The sequence below is a fragment of the Chinchilla lanigera genome, unplaced genomic scaffold (genome assembly GCF_000276665.1).
Source record: "Chinchilla lanigera isolate Chin_1 unplaced genomic scaffold, ChiLan1.0 scaffold00018, whole genome shotgun sequence".
Lineage (NCBI taxonomy): Eukaryota > Metazoa > Chordata > Mammalia > Rodentia > Chinchillidae > Chinchilla > Chinchilla lanigera.
In genome coordinates, this window is record NW_004955419.1 from 11413738 (window position 1) to 11438235 (window position 24498).

At 41.6% G+C, this 24498-nt stretch overlaps 1 protein-coding gene across 1 annotated transcript in view; it reads right to left on the bottom strand.

Moving 5' to 3' along the window:
* Window positions 1-1928: 1928 nt before the first annotated feature.
* Window positions 1929-24498, bottom strand: part of Pappa (pregnancy-associated plasma protein A, pappalysin 1) — a gene marked incomplete at both ends in the record, with an annotated part of 230329 nt that continues 207759 nt past the window's right edge. The window contains 3 exon segments of the mRNA XM_013513305.1: window positions 1929-7008; window positions 19583-19681; window positions 24019-24090. Coding sequence (XP_013368759.1) covers window positions 6901-7008; window positions 19583-19681; window positions 24019-24090 — 279 coding nt within the window.

A 24498-nucleotide genomic window follows, 5' to 3' on the forward strand; every position in this document is an offset into this window, starting at 1 on the left:
GCATTCTTCATCTTTTAGTGGATCATGGTTTTAAAATTGAAAAACCTGTTGTGGACAATTCTTTACCCCTCTAATCTTACCTTTATAAATATAAATCACATTGATCCCCCCAAACTGCTTTTTTGCACAGAATTCCAAATTTCCAGCATTGTCACATAAAAAGATAATTTGGAATGCCTTCAGGTAGAAGTATATGTCAACGGCAGGGTGCACAAAGCTAGTAGTTTATTGTAGAGAAATCACTGTATGAGTACTCCAGTGTTTGCATCACCATTCTATCTTATAAAAAGTCAATAAAATTAGTTTATTATCAATGGCTGCCACAATCAGGTTTCGTCTCACAATATTCATAATAAGAACTAATTCAATCTGCTCCTTGCACTGTTCTAGTCACTTTGAGTGTTTGTCTTTTTAAATTCTGATAGAAATATGTACTGTCATTATTTCCATTTCACAGGTAGTGACACAAAATCCTAAAGCAATTTGGTAATCTTCCAAAGATCACAGAGCTACTAAGTGGTAGTAATATAAGCAATGAGATACTAGACAGAGAGAAAGAGCAACTTTTTAATTTTAGCTGGAGGCTTATTTGATGAACTATATGATTAAGTGTTCAATTCTTTTGAAAAGTGAAAACAAACAATATTAAATACTGTTAAAGATAGGAGAACAAAGGTAAGACAGAACTAAAAATATTTTTCAGCCCTTCAAAGTGTCAATTTCTTTCTTTCCTTTTTTTTTTTTAACAGATACTTCTTGCTAGTAGTTTATTGAGAACTAACTCTATTAGGTAAGGTTGAATGACAGGGAACTGTCAACATTTGACAATACATTTTTTCACCTACGAACACAGCAGTTTCAGATGATTCAATCTAATAGCTTATGGAACTGACTTAAATCTCTCAAGCACCAACCAAACCAATTTGCTTGGACACATCCCAGCAGCCTTTTCTTCTTTTCTTTTTAAATTTTGTTTTAAACACACAATCATTACACATATTTATAAGCTATAGTGTGGTTTACATATACATATATATGATGTTTCTCAGTTTTTCCATATGCAAAATGTAGATAATTTTCCTGAACCATGTGGGAGATTGGGTACACACTGGATTGAATTCTGTGTTACAGTGGATTTTCCTATTCTAGACCCTGTTGTTCTCACCCACCTTCATAATTCCACAAAAGACAAAAACCACACAACATGACATGGAAGCAGACAGGCTATTATATATTTTCATAATATAGAACTTTAAGGTATAGTAATCAACAGTGGCAAAATATTTCTGTCTTTGACATTATTTTTTTGTGAGATCCAACCTGTAATTGAGACCAGAGAAAACAGTATGGAAAAACAAATCCATGAGAACAGGATTAAAAAATATCATGAACAGCAAAATATGTCTGAGTATTTAAAACCGTATAGAAAAAATAAATTAGATGAACAATTGTGTAAATATAAATTAAAAAGATGACATTCTTAATAAATAAAGTTTACTATTTACATTTTTATATATTGCTGAAAGATTTAACTTAGATCCATAAAAACACATAAACAGGAAAAATAAAACCCAAAATAGGAGCAGCAAATTTATGCGCGTGAGGTACAGAAAAAGGATTGGAATTGTGTTTAGTTTTTGGTGTTTAGATTATTTTCTTTCTATTTTTTTTTTCCTTTTTTTACAGTAGGCCAGTAGAATTCTCACTAGAATAGATTTTAAGCACTTCAGTGGAGATTCATTTTTTTGGTAGGTTTCCCGAAGGTGCCAAACAGATTTCAACATCATAATAATTAGAAATACCCATAATAATTATAACAATAATAAAAAGGTATAATATGATACATAAATATGGAAGAGCAGTTTGTAATATGAATACATTTTCTCTAGACGAGATCACAGTTTTATTTTGTAAATATTACATTTAAGTATATATATACACACATATATGTACAACTATATATACATGTGCATATATATGTAAATTTATATTTATATATAATATCTTTATATAGATAGATATCTGCAGACAGGTTATTGATTATAGAGACCCAAGAAAGCAACTCAATAATTGTTCAAAATTCTCCTCACTGACTGCTGGTGTGTAGTTTAAGAAGCCCCGAGATATTTCTACTCAGAATGCCATATCTTCTTTTAATGGAACACTCGATGTGGATTTTTAACTCTGAGGAGGGAGGAGTCTACTGAAGAAGAGATGTTTGAGACTCCTTTCCTCTGTAAGTTGGAAATGGCCTGGAAGTCTTGAATAAACAACAGTAAACTGACTTTTACACTGGAGGAAGTAATTGGCTTTTAATCAAAAATCATTGAACTGGTGAAGGCCAGAATAAGAAAAGAAACTAAAATTTACCCAAGAAGTTCAGTGTCACCCAATACACTCTCTTAAGGTGGATTCTGATCCAGGAGTCCCAGCTTTATGTCTTGAAATATCAGACAAGTACTCCCCATCTTTCTCAAAAGGCTAATGGGCCTGCGTGTTCTTGGAAAGTAGCCTGCGGACTTTACCTTAAGCCTTGACTCTCACGGAATGCCACAGCCCATTCAAACCTCAAAGCCTCACAATCCTCTGCCCTCCCACTGTGAGGTAGGTAAGTAGTTTGATCCCCATTTTGCAGCTAGAGAAACTGAGGCAAATGTAGAGGCAATTTGATGACTTGTTCAAGATCACTGACTGAACTGCTGCTGGGAGTCAAGAATTCTAGGTTCTTTATGCTGACTATAATTCCTCTCTTAGTTATTATATATTTCTCTCAAAAAGCAAAAAAAAAAAAGGTAGTAATTTGGCAAAACTTGAAAAATTACAAGAACAGGCATTTTGCTCATTTGCTATTTAATATATATATATATTTGTTGGTTAGCTTTGTTTCTTAAAACACACTGAAACTACCTGTCTGGTCATGTAGCAGCTTTTTGGGAAATTGGACTGTGCAGTGTAGTCTGAGTGCAGTCTTTATAAAGCCCAGTGCTATACCAGCAAAGATAGACATCTCGTAACTTAAAAGCACAATGATGCAATATGTCCTTTGAACATTTGGTAAAACCAATTATCGAGCCCTCCCTACTCGCTAATGTCACCGACTGCCACCGAACCAATGAACAAAATGCACCCCCTGCAACAGCAACATATCAGAGGGGGAGATGCCATATTTCCTGGACCTACCACAATGTATGGAAAATAACAGACGGGGCATTATAAAATCCCACTCTATGTCTTCTAGGGAAATATTTATGCTGTATCTACCTACTCAGTCTGTAGAATAAACAATTTTCCTTTAGGAAACATAAAAATAGGGTTTTGATCATGCATTTTAATTTCTTTTTGTCTTATTGTCTTCTATTAGTTTCTATCTGTACAGTTTTGTCACCATCAGTTTCTTCTGTTTCTTTTCTCATTTGAAGTAGCTCCAGAAAAAAATAAAGAAAAAACCCACACAAATGTCAAAACTGTTAGCTTGACCTTATGATTTCCGTTTTCTCTCTTTCCTTTTCTCTTTTTCCCTTTCTTTCTTTCTTTCCTGCCTTCCTTCCTTCCTTCTTTCTTTCTATTATTTTTTTAAACACAGGTAAGACCTATAACAAATTGACAGTTACAACCAAGTTAAATCAAACCTGGAAGGGAGGTAGCTGAAAATTGTCCCAAATAATTATTTTCAACAAGTAACATTTAAGCATCGGCCAAAGTAGGAACAAGACCAAGAGAACTGTCTAGGCAATGACCCAATGTGCCAAAGCCAAGAGTAGCAGCTGATACCCTCTGTCTCCGAAGGCCTGCTATTGATGACCATGAATCTCTCCCTTCCTTCACACCCCAGTCACTTACTCAAACTGATTTCTCAAGCACAGTATGCCTTTACAAGGTTTTTTGGCACAGAATCTGGGTGTAATGCAAGTATTCTGGGCAGGCAGTTAAAGTCATGGCTTGGAAAGGCTTCCCAAGATGAAGCTTAGAGACACATCCATTTCATCCTTTTTCTCATGGAGCTGATCAGATAGTGCTTCTTCAGATGCAGAACTCCCGAGTGTTCTAGGCCCCCTAGCTGCCGATACACACAGTGCTTCAGAGTAACCCCCTTGTGAGTACGCCATTGTCCTAAACAGATGATTCAATGGATATCAAACTGGGAAACAGTGCTTTGTATGGCTAGAGCTGACCCTTCTCCATGAAGGCTGGCCCCCAATTAAGTGGCCTCTTTCACCTATGTAATACCCTTGGCAAGTATTAATTTGTCAGAAACCAGTTTGGATGATAGTAAGGAGGAGAATGGGCGGGTCTTTATCTAGAATGGCTCACTTCAAACTGTGAACCTAAAAATGGAAATCAGCCTTTAGAACTTTTGCTCTTCTAAAAAGTGTAGGGGTAGTGAGGGTAGAGCTAGATGAGTATTGGTTTAAAGGAAGCTAGGGAAGATTTTCTGTGGTTCCCGCAGTCTTGACATTAGCAATGTCACCTTTGGGTCTTCTGAGCTCTTTGTATTACGTATGGGTGTAAGTGAGCCACCAGAAGGGCTGACCCTGTTTCCTTTCTCAGCTTGTACCTTCTGAACCACCACTACAAGCTACACTACAAAAACTAGGCTAGGGCAAGAGTTGGGTCTTAAGAGTTGACAAAAATGCTAAGATACTGGAGATGGGCACAAACTAAGGCCAATTCTTCTAGTAATATTCTTCTTATTATTATTTTTTTATAAGGATTGGCCTGGGTGATTACAGAAATAAATGCCCTGTATATAAATGTGATATTGTTTTATAAGAGGAAACCAAGGATATGAACCTGGCCTTCACAATGGCAGCAGCTTCTCCATTCAGGAACTCAATCTGAGCATTTGTAATGGGGGAAAGCCATGTAAACTAAACACTGAGCACTGCGTCCTTACAGGTGGGCACCTGTGCGAAAAGCACCTTTATGTATTTCTTAATGTAATGGACCACAGATGTCCAGTAGATGCCTCTTCAAATGTTCTCGAGCAGCAGGTAATTACTGTTGGGAGTGATAAAATCAGAGAGCTTCTGAAGTTATTTTTGGTCCCATTAGGAAAAACAGCCAAAATGGATTAACAATGCCTGCTTCAGATACAGAAATTAGGCTGGGCTGCACATGTGCCTGGCATTTTACCTTTCTGTTCTGGACTTTGCTTGTGTTGGTTGTCTGTGCAAGACTTGAGATCACTTGATTTACAGTAATCTTTATGTGACATAATTAGTTTAGAGCCTCTCATGTCCTTACTGCCTAGTTCCAGGTTTCACAAAATATGTCAAATTTAACCACTGTCTCCACCTCATCCTGTATTAATCTCTTTCCATATTAATTGAAAGGGAGTGGGCAGGTTCTTGCCTGGAATGGGCAAAGGGGCCCTGAAAGAGATGGGGGATTCCATGTGCAATTGACTAATTTCCTCTTAACTTCTGAAGGCTGAACTTTGAGATAGGGAAGAGTTGTCCAGCCACAGGTATGGAAGGAGTAATGGTGGCCGAAAACCGATATGGAAAATGTGATGACTTTGTTGGATGCCAGGTCTTTGAAACCTTAGGGGTCTCTTTGATGGCCCTCCAGAACACAGTCCACATCAATAACATTCAAGATGATTCTCTATTCCAGAATTGCATCTATGCAAAACAACAGTCAGGTTCTCAGAACCAAAGCCTCCTCTGGCCTGGAGGGCTAAAAAGACTAGGATAAGAATAATAACCCAAGAGTCCAGACAATTCCAACGGTCTCTGGATGGCTCCAACATCCCAGAAGTTTAACACTGTTCCACTTGGTTATGAAATCTAACACTGGCTTAGACACTCTGGACTCTCAGGAAGGGTTTCAGCATTTGAGGTCCCTTACTTTCCTTCCAGGATGAGAAATCCACTCATGGGAGACTTTATTTCCCATCATGTGAGCTTATGAGGATTTTCCTCCTGCAGAAGGGCTCAGAAGTAAGGAACTATGGGAAATGTGGGTCACTTTTAAGGCAGACTGTTTAGTTGTGTGGGGTTTCTCCTAACCTAGTTCTGTCATCTTAGGGTACTCAATGTGTAAGATAGAGCAGCAGGAAAAGTAGCAGCAAATGTGGTCCCAAGGCAAGATCTGGGGAATGGGTGGGATCTGGAGGGATACTGTGACCTCAAGTCTCAAGCAGGAGGCTGGTATAATACCTTAACCTTGCAGTCCTAGGCCATTTCCAGCTTGATCTCGAACCCTGGGTTTGGGGTAAAATCCCTATGGCAGCAGGAGAACTGGGGGACTTTGCATACCTTGGAATCTTTACCTCTTCCTGGGCCCTAGTCCCCTTGAAGGTTAGTGACCATAGACCGTTTCACTTCCAGTCCCAAAGAACTACACAATTGTGCATGGTCTACATGTTCTGAGCCTCAGGGTGTGAGCAATCTTGGTATCTCATTACTTGGCCCTAGCAGTTCCTATAACTCTTTAGCTCCCAAGGATAGTATTGGCTACGCACTTCAGAAAGGAAAGATTGAGTTTGTTCCAGTCTTTCTCTACTCTGTCTTCAGAACTGCCCTCACACAGATGCTTTTGTATGGAAGTGTAGGCATGCATGTGTACTAACCACAGATGTGCATGCTCTGAAGAGCACGTTTTTACTGTGGTTGTGTGACAAATGTTTAGAATTTTAGGAGGCTCTAGGACTGCATGCTAGCTATGCAATCCATCTCAGACTTTGGGATGGGATTCCATTCCATCATCCAACATGATGAGATTTGGTTCATTCTCCCTACTGTGAGTCCTTCCTGGGTGAAATTAAAGGCAGACCGGTTGGGTGCTAAGGATCCCTGGTGTGGAGAGGCCATTCCATTGAGCAGCAGACTGTGAAATCAATACCAAAGGGATGCGGGTCCTGGTGCTGGGAATTCTTTGACAACTCCTTGTCTTTCCTTATCCATGGTTGTATCCGCGGAGATCTTTCCGGCTATGTTCTTGGGCCTCAGGGTCCCGACAAGCACAGTCACCTTGTAGGTCACAAGACATAGGGAAAGGGGTGACCTGAAGAGGGAAAAAAATAAAAGGAGTGAATCTGGTGCTTTAGTTCAAAGCAATAATTGTTAGGCAGTGCAGGGAAGAGGGGACAATCACTCAATTTTGAGGAACAGAAGATTCAAGTTCAGGTCATGATTCTTCTTTTTAGCACAGTGCCTTCTTTTCATCAATAGCGCCAGAGTCATTATCAGAGCAATTTCCATTTGGAGAAGCACTGCTATGAGTTAGGAAGTGTGCTTAATGCTTTTCAGAGAAGAACAATCTTTTTTACAATTCTGTAAGAGAGGTTCTACATGAATCCCCATTCTATTGACAAGGAAACTGAGGCTGAGAAAGGGACAGACAGACATTTGCCCAAAGTGATGTGACACATCTGATACTTAAAGTAAGAAAAGCTGTCTATGGCCATACCACCCAGAACGCACCCAATCTGGTCTGATCTCGGAAGCTAAGCAGGGTCGGGCCTGGTTAGTACTTGGATGGAAGAAAAGCTACTTCTCTCTGACCCTCAGATCCCTACGTGCAGAAAACTTGTATAGTGAAACCACCTTACACTGTAAAGTATAAAGCCTGTGTAAAATCATAGGTGAAAAACTATCATGTCAAAAATTATAAACCCAAACTGGCTAATTGTACTGTGGAACATTTAACATATAGGACTACTGTTATGATCAAGTGAAATAAAAGCTGCTAAAGTGTCCTCCAAGAAGACATAACTGCACATATTGGGGGCCTGGGTTTGAAGAGAGAATGATTAAAAACAAATAAGCATGCCTCAAGGAATCTTAGACAACTACTATGAAGCTAGAAATCCAGGGGAGGAAATATCTCACAGGCAAGTTTTGAACAAACATTTGTGGGAAGAACTTCAGACACAGACTAGCCTAAGAAAAAGTGAGAGATTTGCGTTTGAGTTCCCATCCGTCCCTTCCTGTGCTCTGTGACCTTGGGTTGGTTTGTCTCTCTACAAACTGATAGGAAGAGCCCAACGGAGTGTGTCTTCCCCACCCAGCACATGATCCATCTTTCCAAAAAGCGCAGAACAGTCCCTGCTGGAGTCCCAGCCTGAACTAACGCAAGTCGATTTCACCTCATTGCATCATGACATTTGCTTATAACTTTCCCCAGAGGGTCCCCATCTGCGCAGATGGATCTAATGACCTCATTCGCCTCCTGCCTGGGCAGGGTCTCCAAGTGCTCGCTCAGTCTCCAAGAGCATCTTTGTTTCTCTTGCTTTCTCGGACTCGTGGACTCATTCTCTGTATCTAGTTATTTTTCCTCTGTTTTTTGCCCCTCCCCCTTTCTCCTCTGTTGTTTCCTTCCTTCCCTTTTCTCCACTTCAGCTTCTACCCTCTCTCTCTGTCCATCCTAAAATTTTATAATATTTTAAAATGCAGGACTAAACATCAGGAAGATTTATGTGTAAGCCCTAGCTCTCTTACCTGCTTGAGGTGTAATCTTTACCACCGGCCAGTTCTATGAGCTTCAGTGAACTCATTTACTGTATGGTAATAAGGAAAGTATATCCCCATACCTCCTAACACTGAGATGAAGGGCAAGAAGAAAAGCTGGTGAAAAAGACTTAGTACTGTGCTTAACTTAAGCTAAGTGCTATACACACAATCCCCTTTCCTCTCAATATCATCTGTCCTTCTGTGGCGAAGGAGCAGGGGCTAGGACAGTCTTATTCAATCTTGTTTTCTCAAAGCCTACGCTACAGAGTGAGTGAGAATTTCAATTCACCTCTCTCTCTGGCTGTTCCTTTGTACCTAACTAACACAGACATCTCTTTATTTTTTTTCAATCAAAATTAATAGGTGCTTGATGCTCTGCTAATCTAACTCTGTGTCTTTTCCCATGCAATACTCCTCCGTTTGCTCACAAGTTCTTGCTCTTTGTCCCCTGCTCAGAACATTTACTCTCCATCCTCTGCAGCTTTGTGAAACAAATCTAGCCTGTTCCATCTGGAATCTAGAGTAGCAATGGAAAATCTTTTAGAGCCTTCAATGATAACAAACAGCCCAACTGAGACACACATGCCGTAGGTTCACTACCGCTGATTAGGGTATTCACTTTGCAACATCTAGGATTCTTTTCTTATAATCTTTTCACTTTCAAGAGAAGCACAGAATATCAGAGTTGGAAGAGACAAACAGAGAAAAGCCTCCAGGTCCAAGTGGGGAAACGGAGGACAGAGCCGAGTTCAACAGATGGGCTAGCCTGTGCAGAGTACCACCCTTGCCGCCCAAAGGCAATGCCTAGGAGCCACTGGAACAGTTTTTGGAAAATTCCTTCACTATCATGACCCTTAGTTTCTACATCTGTAAGACAGAGATTTTAAAAAATATGTCATGTTTCATACGGTTGTGTAGCTCTAACAAGAAGAAACTTGCAGAAGCCCAGCACATACCCGACATGTAGGAGATGGTCAATGCTAAATACATATGTGCTGAATCAAATTTCTCATTGACTCATATTTCATCATCTTCCCCGCCATTGTCCCCTTCCTCTCGCCTCCCAGACATGGATAGCTCTTTGTCCTCAACTCACCCATCCCATTACCCACATTCTCCTCCTGCCCTTGCTCATCTTCTACTATTAGAATGATACAGTTACCTCTAATGCTTTCTCTGTCCATGTCTACTACTTTCCTACGGAGTCCCAAGACCCACTAGGGACAATTTGACATTGGCATCTCACACAGCTAGATATTGAACAAATTCTTTCACTCAGAATACAATTTAAAGTCTCTAGTGCAGATTCAAGGCCTTGCACCATCTGATCTCTGCACGATTCTCAGACCTCACCTGGTCCCTTTTTTCCTTCAGTGCCTTATTTATTTGTAGGTTCCGCAAATACTCCACATGTTTTCTCTCCTTTAAATATTTAGCCTTGGCTGCTCTTGCTCAATGAACACCCTCTCATTCTTTGGTTTTTATTTCAACAATCACCTCCTCCTTTACCTGCCTGGCTAAAATGGCACCATCACCTTCAAGCCATATCCCAGAAGTACCTGTTTTGTACTTCTTGTGCTGAATTACTTCTTTGCTCGTAAGCCAGCTCAGACTAGGCAGAGCTGCTGAAGTTCATCTTCACCATGGAGCAGCATTCAGTGAACCAATGGATGGGCAAAGGAATGCACGAATATACAGAAAGAATACTGCGCAAGTCAGAGAGCCTCTGCTCTTGCAATAACTCGCTAGGTGACTTTGTACAAGTTACTTCCCTATCTGGGCTTTTGTGTCCCTATAAGTATAATAAAGATTCATCTTCACAGTTTTAAATTGTCTATCTGGCTGAAAATCTTTCTCTGAAAGCAAAGATCTGGAAGGAAAGGAACTAGAAACACACTCATTCCCTACAAACTCTGTTTTCCATATTTCTCTTTCTGTCCTCCAAGTTGCATTAACCTCCCCCCAAACCATTGGCCAACATGGTCTTAGACATCATTAGTTGATCAGGCTCTTTTGGATATTCTGGCTATGTTGGAGTCAACACAGGAAGTTTTAGAATTTAACAGAGAGACATGTACGGAAACAAAAAGAAGATAAACCAAACTATGTATGACAAAGTCTAGAAAGTTTGGTCTAAAGAGGCTCAGCCAGTGCCTCCTTGTCTCCACTATAAACTTCTAAGTGCAGCTTGCCATGAGTTTGGGATTCAGCCATAGGCTACACATAGGAACTGTATGACTTTCAGCATGTTTCTGGCACTCTATGGACCTCAGTCTCTCCATCTGCAAGTCAGAAGTCCTCACAAAAACCTCCTAGTCCTCTGGTGTGGAGTCAATGAAAGTACCTAACCTAAAGTAGCTCTCAGAGTGTCCAGTGCAGAGGAGATGCACAGAGCCTTGTTCCCTGCTCTTCCCTCCTGTGAACTGCCTATGTAGAGTCTGCCTTGGAGTCTACTTTTGTCATGAGATTCCTCATGGGTCAAGTGTGTAAAGCTAGGAGAAGCTGGTGGGGAGTCCCAGCTGTTCTGAACTCTGACCTGGGAGAAACTGAAGGAAGCCTGTTGATGTAGGTTCCAGCAGTGAGTATTATCATATACACTTGCAGTTCTCAAAGACTTGCCATGTGCTGGATGATTTCCACATGCTGCCTTATTGATTCTGCACAGCTCTGGGAAGCTATTATTAAAAGCTACCTCACCTTGCATGCAAAAGAATGAGGCTTCAGAAAGTTTAAAACAAAACCAATTTGCGACAAACATTGGTACAAGGAGTAAACAGATGGTACAGAACCTTAAACTACATTCCAAACACCGAGGATTTTCAGCAAGTAACACAGACAGGAAAAAAAGGCATTTTCTTTAAATCTGACTGCTGGTTCTTTCTTGATAGCCATCAGTCTTACGATATCCTGACACTGAGAAAAATGCAATGTGTATTATCTCATTCATTCTCCCCCAATAAACCTAATTAGGCAGCTATTTTTCCTATCCCTACTTACATATTAGAGGCAACTAAGACCCAAAGAAGGAAAACACTGGCTGGCAGGTGGTCTGGAATCTGCATCCATGTTTGTAACTAGGCATCCGTACTTTTCCCCAGAAATCAGGAAAAGTGGGAGTCAGGTTCTTCCCTTCACAGAAGAAGAAACCGAGGGGCTGGGGATTTAGCTCAGCGGCAAAAGTACCTGCCTGGCAAGCACAAGGTCGTGAGTTCAGTTCCTGGTACCGGAGAAAAAACAAAAAAAAAAAAAAAAAAAAGAAGAAGAAACCGAGACAGGGAGAAAAGTCACATGCTGATAAAATCAGAGCTCTGCATCCAATTCCCAGATTCCTTGACTCTCCAAGCAGTTTCCCACTTTTCCTACACATGACCTCCCACAAAAACCTGCCACACTCAGCCTGAACTCCTCAACTACCAAGTTATATTTGGAAATTCCCAGCGCCAAGTGGCAGGGCTGTCTTATAAATGGCTTGGACACCCAGTGTGGCCTCTGTTAACCAGCCTGGTTCAATGACTCAAGACGAGCATTCTCTCTTTTTTTGTTCTCTGGGCTGGAGACAGTCTTCAGGCACAGGAGTTTCTTCCCCTGCATGAGTCATCCAGGCCAACATCTCCACCTCTGTGTGCGAGTGGTTCAGGAATGCAGCTCAGGCAGATGCAACGCAAAGCTCTGGCTGCAGGTCTTGTCTAGGGCTATGAGACAGGCAGAGGCTGGATTCTGACTCAGACTCACCTGCAAGTTAACAAGCAGGGAGTAGATTGTATGTAGTGGAGAAACAAGAGCCATCCTAGGCTGAGAGTCAGAAAACTTCGGTTCTGCCAGCTTCTGGCTGAGGTACTCTGGGTGAGTTTCGTTACCTGCTTGGATCCCAGAGGTTCTACAGTGTACATGGAAAGGGGCAATGAGGTCAGGTGATGAAGGCTCAGTGTGAAGTATTAAGAATCCTTTGTAAGCTTTATAAGGGTAGGAATACGGTGCCTACATAGGACATGGCACGACGAATGAATATAGTGGCATGTTTAAAGGTGAGTAAAGTGCTTGTGTGGATAAATAGAGGATAAAGTGGAGGAAACACATGAGAAAAGTAGAGAGAAGCAACTGTACTACATGAGGAGACCTGAGTTGATCTTGTCCCTGTTGTTGACTTAGTGTATGCTCTCACACCAAGAAGCTTCAGTTCATCTGTAAGGTAGAGGTAATAACAATCCTATCATATACAATTCTTTTGCATAAAGTATAGAATTTAGCACAACATGTGCCATGAAATATCTGTTCAATAAATGATACTGATGATGACAATGATGATGATGATGATGATTCATTATGGTTGCAGAGGTCATGAAGTCATGGTGATGGAGATGTTGGTGATGATGGCTTTGATGGCAATAGTGATACTGACAATACAATGACAATGGTGATAACTTTGGGGGACAGATAGGTTGGATTCCTTCATAAGAGCAAGCTAAAAATGAACATCTCCTTCGTTTGAATGAAAAAAAAAAAAAACCAGAGCTACACCCTAAATGGGAAGGAGTCATAACACTTCTGAAGTTAATGGTCATGGAAGGGTTAGGGTGCTCTGCTTAGCCAACTGCCTGTTGTCTACCAGTAACCTTCCAAGCTAAGGTTGGGGCTGAAGATAGCCCAGGTAAGGCTTTCATAACATGTCATATCTCAGCTCTGGTATAGCCTTCAGTAGGAAGCTCATTTGCTCTATCTCCATTAATACGGCACTCTGGATGTCCAGCCCCTCTTCTGCAAACCATGAACTCAGCATGCCTGGGACCCGATCCAGCTTGCTCATGGCCTTTCAGAGAGTGAATCATTTATCAGGAACTACCCTCACTTCTTATCACTGAACAAAGATTTGAGTGGGTATCGAGCATTTAGTATGGGAAAACTGTGAGCCATATTGGAACTTGGAAGACATCAGTGAAATTTTCATCCTAGCATGAAGAAAGTTGTCTGATAATAGTGAGTAAATAGATTTTCCTATTTGTCCTATGAAGAGATCCAACTTTTCTGTCTTAAAATGTGATGATGATCATCAACATTATCACCATATCAACACCATCACTATATCAATCAGTGTGCTATGTGTTATGGAAGGAAGACAAAAATTGTAGCTGCGATGAGTGAGTGTGAGGCAGGAAGGATGGGGTGTGACTGGCCAGGGTGGTGCTCCTTAAGAACATGACTCTGGGGTGAAGATTTGGAGGAGGTGAGGGAGGAGTCATGAGGATTCATGGAAAAGACTCTTCTCAGGGGGCCTGGGGATTTAGCGCAGAGGCACAGCGCCTTCCTGGCAAGAGCAAGGTTGTGAGTTTGATTCCCGGTACCAGAAAAAAAAAAAAAAAAAAGACTCTTTTCAGCCAAAGGATTAGCCAACAATGAAGACAGTAACACAGAAGGATGCCTGCCCCATGCAAAGAGCAGCAAGGAGCTCAGAGAGCTGGAGCTGAGTAAGGGAGAGCACAGGTGATTGGGATGAAGCTGGAGAGGTCATGGGTAGTATGGTGGTACACGGTAGTACATGAAAGGAATGGTAGGCCACTGGGGAGAATGTTTTTCCCTCCAAGTAGAGTGGGGAAACACTATGTGGTTCTGTGTAGAGGTGTGATATGATCTCAGTTTAGAAGGATTATTCTGCCTCCTGGGTTAAGAATATACAGCACTGTAGATCCTCCAACTCTAGCCCTTTATGTGTGACCCGTAGTCCCCTTGGTTAAGAAGGCTGTTCTCCACCCAGTGGCTGGAATTATCTTCCCATGTCTGCAAGAATCACTAGTCTGCTCAGAATAATGGACTACACACTGGGTATGATACTCTTCCCTAGTAGATCATGTTCTCAAGTAGGAAAAATTTCCAAATAATTGTGACAGCCCTACACTTAGTGTCTTGAATTGGATATGCTATCCTGTTCTGCCATGTGCTGCTGAATTATCTCCGAGTCTCAAAAATTCCAGTCCTAATTGGCTTTCAAGTTCCTTCTCCTTGATGACTTTTCCCAAGAAACCCTGTAAAGAGTCCTTAAAACATGAATTTAATCCATATGGCAAGCCGGGGATATAGCTCAGCAGCACAAGTGCCCACCTAGCAAGCGTAAGGTCCTGAGTTCAATTCCTGGTACCAAAAAAAAAAAAAAAAAAATCCATATGGCAAAGCTAGAAGTCTGATCTGTCCACAGTTACAGACCTAGGGCTTTACCCAACTCCTAGACATCTTCCAGAACCTTGTAGAAGCTACTTCAAATATGACCATAACTACTGTCCAGGCCACCATACCTCACAAGGCTTTGGCACATTGAACACGGAGACATTTGCCCTTCCTCCCTCACAACTCTGACACTTGATCACTTAGAATGATTCTTAGAACACACTGACTTTTTTGGTTGCTATGAGAGAAAATCATCGGAGTAACCATCCTGGAAATCTGCTGTGAATTCAAGACTGCTTAAGGTTCCAACAAGGAAATAATAAATTGACATCCTACAAAGCCGAGTCCTGCCCCTTCCTGTCTGCTTCACACGATAGGCAGGTGTCTGGGTAGAAAGTTAGACACCCCTGGCAGACAGAATTTCCTGCACTGTCTTCCTCTTGTCTGCCAGCTGGGTCCAGGTCGCTCTGCAAGTCGATGTGGGGAACAGCTGGTGTCTGTAAAGAGGAACAGTGGAGGAAGAACGGAGGCAGCAGACAGACATCATGCTGGGCCAAGGAACTGGGAGGCCCCAGCCCTGGGGACCAGGAAAAGGCTTAGGCGGAGAGCTGGCAAGGAGCAAGTCTGGGAAAAGGTGCTGAGAGCTTAACCCTGGCCTGGAGTTCATACCAATAACTCCATTCCAGGAGCTCTATGGAGCAAGAAGCTCATCTACTAGAAGGGCGAGATTCTTGGGCAAGACATAACCCTATTACAACAAGATGCTGAGAGAGGTTAGAGGTCAGTGCTTTACGGTTTAATTCTCTAGATTTGCATCTCAGCTCCACTACTTACTAGCTGGGTGGACTTAACCCTTCTAACCCAGTTTCATCATTTATAAAATATAGGCAAAAAGGCAACACTTACAATAGAGTTTCTGTGTTGATGAAATGAAATGATATGTGAAAGCAGCTAACATTATGCTTGGCAAAGTGTAAGCTCTCAATAAACATGAGCTATTACGATTGGTATTAGGAAATATTAAACCCTCTACACAGCTCTGTCACTTTGTACAAATGATTTCACCTCTCTGAACCTCAATTTTCTACCTTGTTAGATTTCTCTGAAGTCTGAATGTGGCAGATCCCACAGCCATATAGTAAATGGTCAGTGAATGGAATTCTTAAGAGTTCAGCAGTGTGATCGAAGCTGATCTCTCCTATGGATGTGTTTCTGAGTGCCGGGCTCAGAAGAAGGAAATTTCCAATGATATGGGACTGGGGCCAAAGGGACAGGTGGAAATTAATATGTCTAGCAGGTAAAGTCAGGGGATTGAGAAAAAGAAAAGTTCTCTCTTCCACTAAAAAACTTCCTACTGTGGAAGCTGGAGACCAAAACTAGAACTTGTTCCTGTACTGTGAGCACCCTGGGGAACTCCTGTGTGGGCTTCTGAAGACGTCAGGGATGATTGTCAAGGTTGGAGTCTCATCTATCACGGCTCAGTCTTTGTTACCAGAAAAACTGCTCTCCTATTTGCCTTGGGAATCTAGAGACAGAGAATTCCACACCCAACTTCCCAGGCTGGGTTCACAGTGAAATTTCTCCAGCTAGCTCTGGGAGGACTAAGCTCAGGGGTACCAAGGAAAAGGCCCTATTCATATGTACTATTCTCTTCTGAGAATTAGCCCTACATAGGAGAAACTGCAGGACTTGTGAGTCTGACAGATCTAGATTGAAACTTGGCTCTACCATTCAATACCCACATGGCCTTGGGAAAGTCTCATAAGTACCCTTAGCCCACATTGGTTCATCTGCTCAATGAGATTCAGAACATTAACCTGTCAGACTTGACGAGGGGATTCAAGAAGATAGCAGAGACCAGGTGTCTGACAGAGTGTCTGCATGTGTGGTAGTTCACTTTTCTCTGCTTCTCTTTTGCTATAAGCCTTTCTGCTGTGTGGAGTAGCTGGACAGAAGCTTCTGAGGATTGAAGTTTATTTAGAAGTTACATTAGGAAATTGAAATGGTAGAGAATGTGGTTTTAATTTGAGAAACCTCTTTTCTCCAAGTGTTAGACTTCCAGGAACTCAAATTTGAAAATATACAAACACCTGTGGGTAACAGAAGTAACCGCACCGAAATCATCCCTGGCACACAGTCCTTAAATCTCTCCAATCCTGACTTCACATAAGTTCTAACATGTGCCCCGCTTCCACCCCCAGCCATGTGTGTCTTTCACGGAGAATTGGCTGCTTCTTCGGGTCTCAGGGCTTATGTCACTCCCGCGGGAGAGAGACACTTTCTCTGACCTGTACACGGTTCTCCCTTAGGTCTGCACTACTTTATCACCTGTTCCACAAAGGTGACTGAATAGATAGTTGCTTAGATCATCACTAACAAATGGCAAGTCTCTCAGTGCAAGAGCTGTAGCTGTCTGATCTTGCTGTGTACATATGGCTTGGCTCAGTGCTGGGCACAAAGAGATGCCCCGTGTATACTGATCTCACTGGAGGAAGGATGCCTGGTCATCTGCATTCTGGTGCTGTAGCTAATAGGAGGAACGATGAGTAGAGGTGGAAGATGATAAGCTTCTCTATAACAAACCCAAACTACATTTATAATGTGGGTGGACAAGAAAAAAGGAAAGAAAAGAAACACATTCAGAAAGCAAAGCAACAATTCCGGGCCACTTAGTAGGGAGGTACTACTTAACTCAGGGCCCCAGAGTCTAGGAGTACTGCAGCTGAGCTCCATTCAGGACCAGAGGCAGAAAGGTAATTGGTGTTCCATACACACTGGAACCACAGTTACTATAATGATCTGAGATCTGCACCTGAGTCTCAATCTCATGACTTCATTTCCCTACCATGCACTCTGTAAAAAAAGTAACACATTTAAGGATAACACCGTCCTCCTCAAATATTTACAGCTTTTATTACATAAGTTACAGTATGTGGGAAAATTATTTTAATCAGAGCTGCACTTTCTCCAACTGATGGTTTAAGACAAGGTCATAATTCTATAAAAACTTCTATTTAAAACACCAACTTCACTTTCTATTCATTTTCAAAACAGCCTACTCCAATGGAGTGAAATTGACATTATTATATGATATATTCATTGGAAACAGGCATCAAGAACCTTAAAATGTGTACACCATTTAGGTCATTTCAATTTTAAGAATCAATTATACAGGAATAATTAGGGCTGTAAAAGATTTATGTGCAGAAATTTCATGAGCACCATTATTTGCAATACAAGAAACTGAAATAACTCAAAAGTTAAAATGCAAAAGCAAATGGGTACCAACATTATTGCACATGACAACCAAATAAGAAATAGAAATATAGCAAATGTACAGCTGAGAATTTTGCCCTAATATTAGACAGTTCTAACATATAATATTTCCTGTGCTAAGTAAAAGAAAAAAAAACAACAAAGGAACAGGATCCCAGATAGGAGATGCAGTGATACATACATGAACACATGCATCTTTGCACCAAACAAAATATACAGGACAAAATATCCCCAACAGAAAGCAAAATTTATCTTTGGACTCTAGGACAACACTGAACTTTTTTGGTCTCCTCTCTAGATTTTTCTAAGAATATAATATATATTGCTTCAAACTTAGAAAACATCATAAAATCTATTAATAAAGCATGAATTTTATTCTCTTATACCTAAGCAGAAGGTACATCCCTTCGATGTTCTACCAAAGAAATGGAAACCAAAACCAACAGAAGAGGAGAGGAGCTTAAAAGTATCACCTTTAGAGGACTGACTGACCACAGAGAGCCTTGGTGTCCTCATTTGTCAGCCAGTAAAAGTCCTCCAGCTTGAGTGTGTCCCTATTTATCCCTGTGCTCCAGGCTCATAGCATTTTTCTTGAGGGAACCGTCTCTCTTAAGGGGGCCACATATCAAGGGACTTGAACTAGACTCTGAAAGTCTTGTTCTGTGTTTGGCACTCTGCCACCTGGCACAAATCATTTCTCCTTTGTGAGCCTCCATGTCCCATGAATAAAATGAACAGATTGGGTCAGATCATCACAGAGAGCTCCTCAGCCATAACTGACAATGAGTCTTTACTTTTCTTATCTCAGAAGCTCAGTTCCTCATGCTTTAATATGAGATGTTAGAATAAATCATCTTGGTGATAGCAAGTGAATATAAACATAGAAAGAGCTTCATATTAACTCCTTCATTATAGCACTCTTCTCAGCTTGGATGAGCCAGGTTTTCCACCCCTTTACCAATGCTTGCCTAGTGCCCCAAACTTACATCCCAGCCCCAGTGAGGAGGAAAATGGAGGTGGCCACTTTTCCTATGAGTGGTTGATGAGCACCTCACTCCAATGCACCTGTTTGGTTTTACTACAAACAGCTAACTCACACTTTTGTGCATCCTAAGAGGAAAGGAAGAAAATCACAACTAATCCCTCTCCCCTGTGCTTCCAATTTTATAGATGGAAAATTAAAATAGAAGATAAAGTGCCCAAAGGCCATAATTGGTAAGTGCTTCGACTGGGAATGTCTCATTGTCCCTCTCCTCCTAGACTTCAGGCATGTTCCCTAAAGGCATATTCTCTCCATAACTTTGCACACTGGTCTCCTTGCTGGCTGTCTCCTTGCCCCTTCCCCTCATCCCTCAAGTTTTCATTACCACTGGCTCCGCAAGACCTTCTCTGATGCCTTCCCTGGCCCTCACAGCACAAGGTTCTCCCTTCTGAAAGTGCTTTCTGCTCCCTTTTTAGAATCTGCTTCTATATCTGGAAGCTTTGAGGACCACATCAACAAAGACCTCCCAGGGCCTAGCACATGACATTAGCTCAACCAGTGACGAAAGGATTAAAACATCGTATGAAATAAAGCTTGTAGACAGAGCACTCACACAACCAGGACAATGCGTCCTACAGCATGTGGGTGTGATCACGCTCAGCACACTAGAGAGGTGCACAGAGGCACCTACCAGCAACCCACACTGGCCTACCTTTTTGGTCTTCACCGTGGAGGTACAGCAATCCCCACCGTCATAGTTGCAGAAGGCTCGATTGTTGATGGCATCACAGTAATTGTCTCCCATGAAGGGCTGCAAAGAAGGAGAGAAACAGGAAGGAAACAAGATTGCATCAGCATTCTGGAGTGAAGGACCTGCCCTCAGTGCTTCACTGAGGCCCTTATGATTGTTAGCAATCTCACCCACCCCAGACCTCTATAGTCAGCCAGCTGCCTTTAAGGCTCAGACCCCTTTGGGTAAGTTGCGATTTTACTGTTTATAAACACTCTTTTCTGCCACACTTTCCCCAGCTGGAGTGTTGTTATGTTCAGGAAAATACTCGTGAATGCTAACGGGTGCAAAGCCATAGGCTAGATGGCTTCCATCTTCCTGAAATAGAAGGTTCACTTCACTTGTAGAAATGATTAGAAAATTTGAGCCCACTTCCCTCACTTTCCCTGGCAGTGAGTAATTAAAACACATAATTTATAATACAATATATGCAAATAAATATGGAAGTGGAATGTAACCTGCCTAGCATAAAATGTGAGAATTGTTAAGAATTATGCAAAGTAATCTGTAACCAATAGCAGAAGAACACAGGTGAATACAATGTTGCATGAAATACACCTTTGTTTCCTTTTTCTTCGAACAACCTTGGAGGTAGGCATTATTATTCTCACTTTACATATGAAAACCCTGAGGCTCAGAGTAAGAAACAGATTTGGTCAAGATTACACTGCAAATAAAGAAAACTGGTTTAAACTAATTTGGGTTTATGGGGTTTTTTTCCACCCTCATCTCACTGTTTTTAGGATGTTCCAGTTTACACTGATTTACCTTTTTTGTGTGTGTTCCTGAAACCTTGTAATCCTCCAGAGATAAAGAAAAGACAGTAGAGGGATTTGCTACTCATCTGAACAAAGAGCCATCCTATAGGAAATTGCAAGTCTCTCTGACTCCCCTACCACATATGTGTCCCATCTTAACAAGCAGCATACCATATTCTGTGGTCTGTTTATGTCTTCATGGCAGGTGCAAGACTGGGCTCCTAAGAATATGAGCAATACTGTGTTCATCTTTGTCTCCCAGTTACCTACTTAGTCTTCTGATCACCTGTCACCGTTTCTGATTAGAGTGCTGGTTGGGATTTGTAATGTCTTGGAAGTCATTGATGGGAAAAGGATATCATTATTTGTCTGGGACCATTGCGTCCCATGAGATGTCCTGTGGTTCATCAGTTTCTCCTTCCCTAGCTCTCAAGAACTACAATCCATGGAGCATCCCTGGATTTTGCATCTGTGCTCTAAATTCTCCTTCCTGGACTTTGTGCCCCAACTCAAGAGTCCAGGGTCCATTGTATCATGGCCTTGTTCGTGTCTAAAAATGATCTCAGCAAGATGGATCTAAGAGTGGGTGAGCACTGGGTTCAGCTTGTGTGCATGACCCACAGGGCTGTGAGTTCGGGTGTGACTCTTCTCTGTAACTCTCTTGATGAACAAACTACTGCACTCAGACTGGAGCAGTGGGCACGAACCACGCACAAAGGCTAAGAATGTTCATTTTCTGTTTTCCTCAGGAGGGAAGCCTGTGGGCTACCTTCTTTGTATTCTTCTTCATATGGTAGTATATGAACAGACTGATGAACTAGACCAATTGTCCCTTCCTTAGACTAAAAGCTATTGGCTTGGTAAAGGAGTAGCTGGAGAAGAGCAGAAAGAAGAGGAAAAAATAAGTGTTTTTTTTACTTTTGCTTCTGAAGAAAATCTCTAGTCTCATTTACTAGCTACTCTGACCTACATGCCTTTTCCTGTACCCATAAACATCCATCCATCTACACATTCATTCTCTTTTCTATTCCATTGCATATGTTTAAGGCCTACTGTGTGTTACACACTATGCTAAGAAAAACAATGCATTCTAGTAAAGAAAAAAGTCCTTGATCAAAGCGGCATGCATCTAACTGGCCAGTTTCTACTCTGGTAAGAACTATGATGGAGAATACATGATGCTGTTAGAGCATTTGATCTAGTCAGAGAGCTCTGAAAAGGTATCCCTGAGGAAATGACATTTCAGCTGAGATCACAAAGCTGGACAGGAGTTAATTAGTAGGGGAGATTTCTAGAGATGGGGAGTAGCATAAATAAAACTTTGCTATTTAGAAATTTCTTTCCTCTCTGCTATTTCTCTGTTGCTAGTTTTATTGATAAGGCAGGCAATTTATCCTTCAAGGCTAACTCAAATATTGCCTCTTTAAAGTACCTTCTGTAAGAGTCCAAAGATGCTCTATACTTTTACAGCTTTTTGTACATTCTTTGGTTATAGTGCTTGTACATTAATTTATGCTTCTTTCCTTAATTATCTATCTTTTTTGGTACACCTTAGGTTCCTTAAACAGGGAATATATGCCATTCATTTTTGTATTCTACACTTTCTTTGAAAAATATCTGGCAATTTGAGAAAAGCAATACATATTCAGTACATGTTTGCTCCATAAACTCCCAGGTAGATGAATGAATGGGTGGGTGAAGGGCTGAAGAACAAACAAAATCACAGATGGCTCAATGACTCAAGAAGAACTGAGCTACTGTTTTCACTTTAATAAAACCATGGTATTCTCAGAACTGAGAAGAGTGACTGGTATATAATGGGAACTCAGTGAAGTTTTGATGAACAGTGAAGGAACAGTCACGTTGGACACAATTTGTAACAGAGGGAGAAAGGCTCTGGAGCCTCCAAACCTCTTGTCTGTCCTTCCTACCTCTAAGATACTTGAGGCATGATTGGATCCTCTCTGATCTCAGAATTTGTTTCTCTGCTGAGCACACTTGCAGCTCCAGATAAGGCACAAACTATCAGCTCTAGGCTAAAGAGGCAAAGAGAAGATGAGGGACACCTCCAAGGGCAGAGGTGATAAGCATCATTGTCAGGACTTGGAGCCTGACAGGTGAGGGTCTTTTGGCCTTACTGCTGAGTCAAAGGAAAGATCGAATTCTGCTGTCACACAGGTTGCCCAGACTGCCGACTCAGCACAATGAGGGCCCAGGTAGCTCAAGCTGCCTTTTCTCAAAATGCTACTCTGATCAAAAGAGGTGGAAAAAAACAACAGCTACAAGGCTTTGGCCTTGTCATTGTTGGTTGAAGCTTCCCAGACTGCAATGTTCCCCCGAGAAGATGCTACATGGGGTCATCCTTCACCAATGCACAGAAAAAAATGCATGGCTCAGGGACTGTGTGGTAACACTTACAGGTCAGGGAATAGTTCCTAGGCAGGAGGTAACCTAGCACAGGAGCAAAAGCAGCAGCCTAGAACTCAGGAGCCCCTGGCTTATGGTTTTATCCTGTAGCCATCATGCTGCACAAATTTAGACCAGCTGCTCTCTGGCCCTCATTTTCCAGTCTATACAGCAAGCAAACAGAACTGGGGCACATGAAGATCCTTCCCAATTTTGGTATTCTATCCAGTTCTAGAACTGGCCACTGTCTGGATGGCTGATTCCCATCTTCAAAATAAAAGATTTGGCTGAGATGATCGAAAAGAGCCCTTGTGGTGCTAACATTGTAAGAGTTTCGTCAAGTGTTACAACATTTTCTAGGGTTTCATTTGGTCCCCTTTATCTGTATTTTCCTCAGTGGGCTTTGTCAGGGGTGGGAGAGAAACTACAGAGAGTTGACATCCATTCGGGAGGGAGTTTTGAGCCTCCTTTCCACTTTCATCTGAGAGTCAGTGGGCCAGAGTGCTGCACAGAAAGGCTGGGTTCTATGCTTAACCCTCCCTTGGGAACTCAGCTAAGTCCTAAGACCCTGTGCCACCCCTAATAACTTGTCGGTGATACACAGAGCCAGATCTCCACATTCTCGAGTCCAAAGAAATGCCTCAATGGTAAAGTGAGAGAAATTTAGGGCCAGAAAAGATCTTCCCCTTCAGCTCAGTGGTTGAGCTTAGGGCATCCCTATTACTTCCAAGGTTAAAAAATAAATGAATAGCTAAGATGTGGGTCAGAAACAACTGATATGTGAGCCATGATCATGAGTAAAATGGAAATTTAAAAATGTCTCATATGGCTCTGTTGCTTGGAATAATGCTAGTTGAATTCCCCCCATATTATAGACGCTAAACCAATATAGCCTCTTTCTCCTTCTTTCTTAGAAACCCAATGTTATACAGGTCACTGGTTTTGGAGACAGAAAAGCCTAGTTTGGAATTCCAATTCTGTTACCTATTAAGTATATTTTAAAATATATTTTTCATTTCTTCTGTGCTTCTCTTCCACCACTGAAAAGTGAGATTGTTGATTCCTGTCTGAGAAGTGTGCCAAATGGACATTTATAACACTTAGAAGGTACATGTAAAGGTTAACCATAAGAATATAACAATGACAGCATTAGAATTACTTAGAGAGAGCTGAAAAGTATTTCCTGTAACTCACCTCGCAGCCTTTGACACAGTGGATCAGAGCAGGATGAGGATACCACTTGAGACCAGCTGTGCAGACAACTCTCTGCAAAGAGATGGAGCAAGAAAAAGGTCAGAAGGGTTTGGGATGGGAGTGAGCCACCTCTTCTTTGGCACCCAATGTAAGCACCCCACGTCTTCTTAGAAATTTCAAGTACCGACCTCACCCTGGTATTTACATGGACAACTTGCCTAAGTGCTTGCACCAGCAGGTGCCATAAGATTAAAATAATATTTGTATTTAACGTGGGTGTCACCATTCTGTATTTCCCCGGAAAGGATCGAGGGTTGAGGAGGAGTAGAATTGGGAGGTGGAAACATGATCAGAAAAAACCTTTAGAAAAGTCTTAACTGGTCTTTGACCCATTGGTATAGTTGGGGATAAGTTGAGAGGAAGAAAGACTCTGTGTGTGTGTGTGTGTGTGTGTGTGTGTGTGTGTGTGTGTGTGTGTGT